Source organism: Ochlerotatus camptorhynchus, unplaced genomic scaffold (assembly GCF_037179485.1).
Source record: "Ochlerotatus camptorhynchus isolate MF236.1 unplaced genomic scaffold, CSIRO-AGI_Acam_v1.1 ptg000017l, whole genome shotgun sequence".
NCBI lineage: Eukaryota > Metazoa > Arthropoda > Insecta > Diptera > Culicidae > Ochlerotatus > Ochlerotatus camptorhynchus.
The window spans coordinates 2,110,013-2,120,840 of NW_027040509.1; the positions used below are offsets into that span (position 1 = coordinate 2,110,013).

Here is a 10,828-nt window from a genome sequence, read left to right on the forward strand (position 1 = left end):
AATTACTCAGAGTTACTCAAAATTAACTCCGGTTTTACTCATGATCGGAAGCTGTCTTGCCCCAAGCTATATGGTTAAAAATTTCCAAAACAATAGACTTCGGAAATTTCAAAATAATAAATGTGCTAATTAGTTGGCCATTTTCAACCAGCCCATCAAGGGTTTCAATAATTTGATATTATTTATACGCAAATTCAGCATATTTGTAGTTCTGTGTAAAAATTTCAGCTCAATTGGTCATGACAAAACTAAGTTGGCTAGTTTATTTGAAAATTGGCCAATTATAAATTAGCATAAATGATGCCCTTTAAAATTCTACTAAAAAGGCACGTGCCATCGGTTAGTCGATTAATCATAGCTTTGGTCATATTTTCGGAACCAAATATAAGATTCCTCACGTACGGTTGTAAATTTTAATTTCTCAGTGTCCCGCGAAGCTTTCTAGCGATGTTTTGGCCGCGCATTATAACAAGGCGCATAAATTTAGGCGCGAGTGCGAGCCGCATATGCTCCAACCCGCTATTCAAAGCACAGAACATGCATCGTACACCACTCGATATTTACAGACATGTTCCGTCTTTTGTTCGGCCCCCATGCAGCGATGGCAAAGTTGAAGCGAAAAGAAAACAATCTCGCCTCAAGAGTGAAGCGAAGACAAACACAGATCATCATTTTTTTTTACGACCACTTTCCGGCTATCAAATTTCACTCGAAAATGTTTGGCGATATCATCTTCCATTGTTTGACTCGTTCAGCAATGTTTGTTCGCTGCTTTTCATGACTAGAAATTGAAGAAAGAATAAAAAAAAAACTGACATGACAACCAGGCAGTAAAATTGCCCTGCCTATGACATGTACAATTTATTCGCCTCAAGAAACAGAAAAGAAAAGCTCCGAAAAAACTGGGGAAGAAGGGGGCATATTCGAAAAAAATAAAAAGAATCGCAAAAGTGCCTCAACAATAAACAACTTGTCTGATACTGCTGATGCTCCCTTGCGATGATTTTTCCCAGTTTATCTTTTCCTCACCCCATCACACGGTCGTCATACAGCAGACGACAGAACGAGAAGGCTCAGTTTTTTATTCGTTTTTATCCTTGTTCGATGAAATAATCAAAGTGTCAAACAATAAAAGGCTTCATCCCAGGCTTCATCAGATATGTTGTCGGTGACATTGCTTTTCTCGCCTACTCATAGGAAACACGCTAGCTAATTAATGGGTAAAAAAGACCCATTTGAAGAAAAGTGGCTTAACTCATTGATGAGTACATTTTTAACCCATTAATGAGTATCTGTTATCCATTAATGAGCAACAGTTATTCATTAATGGGTAGCATATACTCATTATTGGGTAACAGATACTCATTAATGGGTACTTTCAAGTTAGCGTGAAAAGTTTACAAAATTTCAAATGCTTTTCGTTTTGTTTAATATCAAAAAATCTAGTGCTCATCGGCCGCCCTTCAGTTTCTCAAAAGTCATACAACGATGATTCCCGTTCCGCGTTTTGTCATTCTTCGCCTCATTCGAATCCATGAATATCTCATTCAAAATTACCTAAAAATCCTCCTCTTCAGCGCATTGGCCATCGCCATCACCGGCATGCTCCAGTGGATCTCGCTGAATCAACCAAATTTCCTCGTACGCCTTAACGACAACCTGAAAGAATTCCCCTTGGGCGTCACCTTCGGAATCCTAACCGTGGTTCTGATTGCCACCCTGCTCCTGTACGCCCTGCACTTGGAATCGGTGGAAAAATCGCACTTCCGTTCCCGCAACGTCATCCGAACCCGGTACGTCGACTTCATTGTGCTGTGCCTGTGCGCTCAAGTGAACGACGCAACCGAGCGACTCCTCGGCCAGAGCACCGTCACCCAGGACCAGCTGGACGCCATGCATGCCGAAATCGAAGACTGCATGGAACGGTTTCGCGAAAGTGCGCGCAAATTGCTCAACGCCCCTCCGATGGCCAACCTCCAGGAGTTGGAAAACTACTTCCGGTTGACCCAACCCGGCTGCCCGGTCGGGGAGGAGATTCTGAAATTGAAAAGGTAGGCGTTCAGCGTGCGTTTGATCGACTTAATTTATTCGACGCTACAGTTTTTTTTTGTTTCTTCTTCCCTTTTGTGCAGAAGCTCTAAGCCGTTGCTTTCGGAACAGGCCATCAAAGAACTGCTCAGCTAGTGAAGGAAGCCTTGAACCAGCATACCTAAATTCGAGCCAATTAAGAGATTATCAAACAGAGAGAAGCTTTCAGATGTTTGAGTTGTGTTTCTGCTTTCTTGTTTTTTTTTTTTTATCCCCGATCTCTTTTCGTTTCGTGCCGAGAGTTGTTGTTTTTGAGTTTGGCAAGCTTTGCTGTTTCCCTGAGGATGTGTTTTTTTTATCGGAGAGAAGCTTCAAAACAACAAGGAGTAAGTGTCTACGACGATGAAGACGGATTTTAACTCTTATTTGGAGGGGGATGTTGAAATGCAATTTGGTACGGCATGATTCTATTTTAGAAGCTGTGTTCCCATTATGGATTGGTATGATGTTGAGCTTGAAATTCGTCAGGATAATTGAACAGTATCAATTATTGCTTTCATGATGTCATCGGAGCTGAACATTTAGAGCACAAATGGCGCAATTGACGCTAGCAAAATCGTTCTGAAATTCGTTTAAATTTAAAAGAATTTGATATTTCTTGGGCGAGGCGAATGTTTCGATTTGAAAATGCTAAGAAATAATATTACATTTATTGTGGAATAATTTGACGTTTAATAGCTTAATGTAACGTTACAAGCCTCCGTCAAACTTGGATTGAAGCATCCATCAATCTTGCATCCAGTGAAATGTATGTACCTGATAGCACAAACAAAAATACAGTCAACTCTCCACAGCTCAATATTCTGGGGGGATATACCGAGAGTCGAAGACTTTTGTCGCTAGTGAAGGGACAAATGTCACGTCGTGGTGACTCTGAATTTAGATCATTTTTTGGCGTTTTGGGCTATTTTAGAATTGTTAAGGCTCAAGACACCGTCACTCAATTTGGATTCTTCTTGTTTTTGAAATATTCTTTAATCATCATCATTAGTATACACATACAAGCCATCCGAAAATTTAAAGCATGCACCTCTACTCTGTATTTCGTTCAAAACGTAATTCATATAAAATTTTTTTTTTTTTATTTATGATAATTTCGTTTCGAACGAAATACAGAATAGGAGTGATGTTTTTCAGGCATTAGCAGTTTATCTCATATTTCGTTAAGCAACTTTTTTTCCCTCTGTTCGAGACCTAACACTACTAGGACCAGTAATTTGATCTATTGTAGTATATCCCGTGTCCTTAGCTTAGTGCATGTCGTATTACTTCATCACTATTGAGAAATGATGAAGTATTCTATTTTTTACAGTTTTCATTCTCGCATTTATCGCAAGGATCCGACTCTAATTGAAAGGTCCCGTTTTTTTCCCCGTCGGAGTGTTGAAACACCCTCCAAAGGCGCGCCCCTTTGTCAGTCAATATTGGATTCCTTAGCAACAAAATTAAGGAATGACACCGATACAGACCATGCATTAGAACCCTAGTCTTAACCACTTCAAACTAGAGAACAACGAATAGAAGATTAGGAATCACATAGATGAAGACTAACTAACTAATTTTTTCCTTGTTTCAAGATCATCCTCGGTGGACAAAGCCGAGTCTTGTCATTGTCACTATCAGGCTTGCTGAAACTCCTCTGGAGGTTTTAAAACACTCTTGTCCTGCGAGTTTAGCCAGCCCTCACCTCGAGTGAGTGGCGGCAGGAATATGGAAGAAGTAAACAAAAACTCCTCGAGAGAGAGGGAGAGTGAACTTCAGCGAGAGGATGATTTGACGTGAGGTGCGCTTTTCGAGACTCCGAGTGACTTTTTGACGTAGGACTACGTCTGTGATTTCTATATGGGGGTACACTTTGTAAAAACAGAAAATGGAACATGTAACAAAGTTATGAAAGATTTTGAACGTTAATAACTCAGCTTCCCCTGAACCAATTTCAATTATTTTAACACCAATCGATCAGAAATATTTCTACGCAGCTGTAAAATTTCAGAATTTACCATTTTTCAAAACGTTATGTGCATCTGTTGCTATAATTAAAATTATCACCGATTGCCTGCGAAAAGCGATTTCCCTATCACAGATTTCAAAGTGGAATTCCATCCGGTCTCACCAAACGGTGTTTATTCGTGCTCTTCGTGAATTGCTGTGGGCCATCTATGTCAAGCGCGTCATACTCAAGAGTAGAGAACGCATTCTTTGCTCGACTGTCGAGCTGTTCAGTCCGTATTTTCGCTCGAGTTCTCGATTCGATTTTGTTTCGTTTTGTGCTGTCGCGTTGCGCCGTGGAAGCGTCGCCACCTTCTCGCGTTCTGGCAAGTTTAATTGAACTTGCAAACACGAAACAAATGGTGCGTAAACGTGCCAATGAGCCAGCAGCGGGCCCTTCAAAGAAGGTGCTAAACAAGCCCAGCGCGTCGCAGGATGACGCCGGAAAACGTGTACTGCAAGCCAACCAGTATGCAGTACTCCCGGAAGAAAATGGCAATGGTGACGCCGTTCCCATTGCAAGATGAGAGCGGATTCCCCCGCTTTTCACACCGGTGAAAGATGTTGCCAAGCTGGGTGCTGAACTGGCAAAACACAAGCTGCTGCCTCCCTTCAAGCTTTGCAGCATCGGTACCAAAATCATGTGCTCCAACCTGGAGGATGTTTCCTGAAGAACAACAACGTGGACTTCTTCACACATGATCTGCCATCGAGCAAGCCACTGAAGGTGGTTTTGCGTGGATTACCATCGTTCGAGGCGACTGCGGTGAAATCCGAGCTGGAGCGGTTCGGGCTCAAGCCTGAGGCAGTGTACCCGATGAACCGGCGTCCCAACCAAAACACCAGCTTCCGAGATCAGTTGTTCCTGGTGCATTTCACGGATCTTGCGGCTCTGAGATCCAATATCCGGGACCTATTTCAGGTCATCATCAGTTGTGGGAGCATTACAAACCCCAACATCGTGATGTAACGCAGTGTATGAACTGCGTCTCATATGGCCATGGCACCAAAAACTGCCACATGAAGACAAACTGCGGCAAGTGTGCTGGAACTCACTCAACTGCGTCCTGTGAGCAAGTCGATGACATCGAGCCAACGTGTGTCAACTGCGGTGGAAACCACCAAGCCTCCCCAATCGCGGATGTCCCAAGCGAGTGGAGTTCATTAATATCCGTCGGAAGGCTACAATCAACAACCAGCTCGGTCGCCTCCGTAATCATCGTTCGCCTCCTGTACTCACGGAAGTCCAGTACCCAGCTCTCCAGCCCCGTCAACATGTTCCGAACCTAGCCCCGCTTCCGCTCAACAACCAACATGTCAATCCTGCGAGTATCCAAATGGTTCCTAACAGTCGGACAGTTCAGCATCGTCTCGCTGCTGCTGCGGCCCAGCCAATTCCAGGTTCATCCACCGCCCCTGGTTTATCATACGCTGGTGCTGTCTCAGGTGAATCTGTCGACGGTTCTCCGTTCACCTCGGAGGAACTTGTGACGCTCGTGGCCGAGGTCATCATCATCATGCGCACCTGCAATACTCAATCTGAACAGCTTCATGCTGCCTTGTCACTCGTCACCAAGTATGGACCGTGAAGCTATAAAAATTGCAAATTGGAACGCTTGCTCACTGACGAACAAGCATAGAGAGCTACTCGATTTCCTCAACACCAAGGAGGTCGACATCGCTATCATCACCGAGACGCACTTGAAGCCCGAACTGAACATATTCCTTCCCGACTTTCGGCTCGTCAGACTTGATCGCACCTGCTCTGGAGGTGGAGGAGTGGCCATCGTTGCAAGACGGAACATCAGTTGCCGGCTGCTACCAAACTTCCAGCTGAAAACAATTGAAGCCATCGGAGTAGAGGTGAGCTCATAACTTGGCCCAATCACCATCACCGGCCTACTGCCCCAAGCAAACCAACATCAGGGACGGGTCGTCAGTGGCCCTCCGCAAAAACATCATCAAACTCACCCGGAGGAGCGGGAACTTCATCATCGCTGGCGATCTGAACGCAAAACACCAAGCTTGGGGCAATGGCCGGAGCAATAGAAACGGCATCATCCTCAATGAAGACCTGCAAGAGGGCCACTAAAGGGTGATACGGTCAAAATTTGGTCAATATCAACTTGACGTATTTCTTTCAATTTTGCATTTAAAAAACCTGAACACCCCTCATTTTGAAGGTGTGTGTGTGTAGAATGTTGCTCCTATTTTGATTTTGGAATTCACTCTTCAGTTGTCAAAATGCCGTCCAAGCAAGAAGAGCAGCGTATCAAAATTTTGCTCGCGCATCGCAAAAATCCGAGCTACTCGCACGCAAAGTTGGCAAAATCGCTAAAAGTTGCCAAATCAACCGTTACAAATGTAATTAAAGTGTTTGGGGAACGTTTGTCGACAGCTAGGAAGTCTGGATCGGGGGGAAATCGAAAACCGGAAGCCGCTGAGACGACAAAGAGAGTTGCCGGTAGTTTCAAGCGAAACCCTAACCTCTCTCTCCGAGATGCCGCAAATAAGCTGGGTGTATCGTCTACAACCGTGCATCGAGCCAAAAAACGAGCCGGACTATCGACTTACAAGAAGGTAGTGACTCCAAATCGCGATGATAAACAAAATACGACGGCCAAAGCGCGATCCCGGAGGCTGTACACGACGATGCTGACGAAGTTTGACTGCGTGGTAATGGACGACGAAACCTACGTCAAAGCCGACTACAAGCAGCTTCCGGGACAGGAGTTTTATACGGCAAAAGGAAGGGGAAAGGTAGCAGATGTTTTCAAGCACATGAAACTGTCAAAGTTTGCAAAGAAATATCTGGTTTGGCAAGCCATCTGTACCTGTGGCTTGAAAAGCAGCATTTTCATAGCTTCCGGGACTGTCAACCAAGAAATTTACGTGAAAGAGTGTTTGAATAAACGTCTGCTGCCTTTCCTGAAGAAACACGGTTGTTCCGTACTGTTTTGGCCGGATTTGGCATCTTGCCATTACGGTAAAAAGGCCATGGAGTGGTACGCCGCCAACAACGTGCAGGTGGTTCCCAAGGACAAGAACCCTCCCAACACGCCAGAGCTCCGCCCAATTGAGAAATACTGGGCTATTGTCAAGCGGAACCTAAAGAAGACCAAAAAAACTGCTAAGGGCGAGCAGCAGTTCAAGGCAAACTGGCTTTCTGCGGCGAAGAAGGTGGACAAGGTGGCTGTACAAAATCTGATGGCAGGGGTCAAGCGTAAGGCCCGGCAATTCGGATTTGGAAAAGCGGAAGCCTAACTGAATATTTTTCCTGAATTTTATACTAATTGAACTTGAAAAATAAATTTAATTTGATTTTTTAAATAAACGATTTCACCGATTTACACGCGTTTTCCCTTGACCAAATTTTGACCGTATCACCCTTTATACCATCTTGGCCCCGGACTCTCCCACCCGGTTGAGTCGGTCTGGGGTCCATGCGACCATCGACATCTTCGTAAGCAACATGGGACACAACGTCTCGCAAACTGTGACATTCCAGGAGCTGAGTTCGGACCACTACCCGGTGGTGGCCGAAGTTGGATCCTCGGTAAACCGATACGAAGCTTCCCGGCGCAACTACCATCGAGTCAACTGGGCGCAATATCAACACTGCGTCGACACAACCATCGACTACGATGTCCAACCGGGGACGTCCGAAGATGTTGACCGGTGTCTACAAACCATCGAGGAGGCGATTTCCCGGGCCAGGGAACAACACGTGCCAGTATCCAGACAGGTGAGTAACACTCTGAACCTTGACAGCCCTACCAAAGATCTCATTAGACTCCGTAACACCATTCGTAGGCAGTACCAGCGTACTGGCCTGCCTAACTTGAAGACCAATTGTAATCGATTAACAAAGATCATTCAGGCCATGATGGTGGATCTCAGAAATAACGATTTTGCTAGTAAGATCCGCTCTCACCCAGATTGTGCTAAGCCCTTCTGGAAACTTACAAAAATTCTTAAAAACATGCCTAGGCCCATTCCCCCACTGACCCCACTGGATCGTCCCGGCGACCCAGTGGTTCATCTGATAACTCCTGAAGAGAAGGCTGCCGCGATAGATCAACAATTCGTCAGCTCCCATAATCTCGGACAAAACATCATCAGCCCTCATGAATCTGAGGTTGCTGAAAATGCAACCAATCTTCTTCAGATTCCTAACATTTTTCCAGAGGAATCCGAGATTACGGCTGACGAACTGTTGGCTTATATCAAATCAAAAAACAGGCCCCAGGTTTCGACAACATCCTGAATCTGGAACTCAAACACTTGAGTTCCAGATTCTACAACCATCTGGCACTGATTTTTATTCAGTGCCTCAGACTTGGCTACTTTCCCTCGTGTTGGAAGTCAGCTAAAGTCATACCCATCCGGAAACCTGGGAAGGATCCGTCCTCTCCTTCAAGTTATCGACCAATCAGCCTTCTCTCAGGGTTATCAAAGCTGTTCGAAAGAGCACTGTACCACCGGCTCCTAACATCTGCCGATGAAAACAACTTGTTACTCGAGGAACAGTTTGGTTTTCGGAAAGGTCGTTCGACCGTCCACCAGCTGACTCGAGTAACAAACATTCTCAGACGGAATAAGTCTGTTTCGAAAACATCTGACATGGCGTTGTTGGACATTGAAAAAGCGTTCGACAATGTCTGGCATGATGGCCTGGTGTTCAAATTGCAGCAGTACGGTCTTCCAATCTTCCTAGTGAAGATTATAAATAACTATCTATCAGACAGGACGTTCCGAGTCTCTCTGAATGGCATCACATCGGATGCTTTCAACATCGGTGCCGGGGTTCCACAAGGAAGCATCCTTGGCCCCATCCTATTCAACCTGTTCACCTCCGATAGGCCGGCTCTCCCTGATGGTGGATCGTTGTCTCTGTTCGCAGATGACACATCCATCGTCTATAAGGGTAGGGTCATCGGAGCTCTGACTGCCAAACTTCTCGCCTGGACGTCCTGTCTGAATACTTCAACAGCTGGAAGATCCGTATCAACGCGGCAAAGACCCAGGTCTGGTCATCATTATCTTTCCACACTCTAAATCTCCCAGACTTGTTCCGTCGGAGAATTACAAGATCTGCCTGAACGGCACAGTGGTGAAATGGTCCAAAGAGGTTGTATCCACTTATCAACAGGAAGTCAACCCTGTCCCTGAAAAATAAGCTTGCTGTCTACAAACAAATCATCCTTCCTGTAATCGAGTAAGGTATGCCAATCTGGGAGAGTTTCGCAAAATGCCATCACCTTAAACTCCAAAGGATCCAGAACAAGATCCTTAGGATGGTCCTAAACAGTCCTCCGTGGACTAGAAATTCTGGATCTTCTTTTTCGATCCCTCCCCAGCAGGGGAGTTTGGTAAAGGCGATGATCAAGCCGATTCTTACCTTCCTCAAAATTGACCTTTGTTCGCTTCCTACTCTCTATATACAATTTTCACACTGCCGTACTCTAACGGAGCATCGAACAAGCCGTGGTTCAAAGGATTGGACATGAGCCGTGACTTTATACGTGTCATGACAAGGCCCATGTCCAATCACTACTCGTTTGACTCGCATTTCTTCCGAATCGGGCTCGCAGGCAGCAATTTGTGCGCTTGTGGTAGTGATTATCACGAGATCGACCACGTGCTCTGGTCGCACCCTCCATTGTGTTGCTGGATCCAAGTTATCCGCATCCCTCAGAGCCCAAGGAAAACAACCTTTCAAGATTTCGACTATTGCAATTTAATTTATGTGTTTTTAAAGCGGATAGATCTGGGGATTTAGTAGTTAGTGTCTTCTAGTGTTCTCCCATGTTGTTAGCTGCCCCTCGGTGTACCCCATGTTTGTCTTTTCCAGCAGTATATCGCTTAGTTCGATATCAAGAGCACATTGCTCTCGAAACCCTGTGTTCTCAATCCCTTCCCTGACATCCAATTGTTACAATTTGTTACCCCTAACCTCGAGATAGCCGCGAGTAATCGGCCCCCGCTTTACTAACGTTAGTTTTAAGTAAGTTTGTAATTCAAACACTGAATATCGGCTCCGCAAAGCTACAACAAATGAGCCTTGAAAAATAAGCGCCTTATTAAAAAAAGATATTTGATGTTAAGCATCTCCAAACACGTAAATCGTTAACTTCACGTATGAAGTAATACAAACATGGTAAGTTAAAGTCATCTGAATTGTTTATATATATTTCCTGTATATTCCGGGATGGTCTAGTATTAATTTTAATGAGATAGGTAACCCTGTTAGGTGAATACACAGTACCCGACATAAACATATACAATCATGATTATTGTTCCCTCTTCAAAAAAGATAAAAGAACTATATATTTTTCAGATGTCCATGAAATTATCTGAAATCTTGGCTAGTATTCAAGATTTATCGCAAGACTTGATTGGTTGAATCTGTAAGAAGTTCGAGAATTAGTAGCAAAACGCTTCTTTGTGGAGTAGCCTTTTTATAATTTATATATACAGCCATTCCATAGCAAAACGATATAGTGGTTCTCAGAATTACGTTCCAATTGTTAGTTTTGTTCCTTATCGAAAAATATTAGACCCGTATTTTTTATTTTCTCATTAGGGTGACCATTTCCATGTTAGACTGGTCAAAAAATCGATTTTTTTCTATTTTTTCCAAAAATTACATTTTTAAGAAATCATAACTTTTGAACGGCTGGGCCGATTTGAATGACCGAAATATCAAATGAAAGGTTATTCAAAATAAATTTCAGAAAAAAATTGAATA

General features: G+C 44.1%; 1 protein-coding gene across 1 annotated transcript; it reads left to right on the forward strand.

Moving 5' to 3' along the window:
- Positions 1-1,488: 1,488 nt before the first annotated feature.
- On the forward strand, positions 1,489-2,256 carry LOC135702309 (uncharacterized). The gene is made up of 2 exons (XM_065223340.1): positions 1,489-2,051; positions 2,133-2,256. Exons 1-2 carry the CDS (start codon positions 1,489-1,491, stop codon positions 2,182-2,184), a joined length of 615 nt encoding a protein of 204 aa, XP_065079412.1. The 3' UTR covers positions 2,185-2,256.
- The last annotated feature ends 8,572 nt before the right edge of the window (positions 2,257-10,828 follow it).

Bases quoted from the DNA above. Each gene is read 5' to 3' on its own strand.
- LOC135702309 (XM_065223340.1), top strand. From the start codon at position 1,489: ATGATTCCCGTTCCGCGTTTTGTCATTCTTCGCCTCATTCGAATCCAT. The intron at 2,052-2,132 runs GTAGGCGTTCAG...CCTTTTGTGCAG, and splicing joins GAGATTCTGAAATTGAAAAG to AAGCTCTAAGCCGTTGCTTT.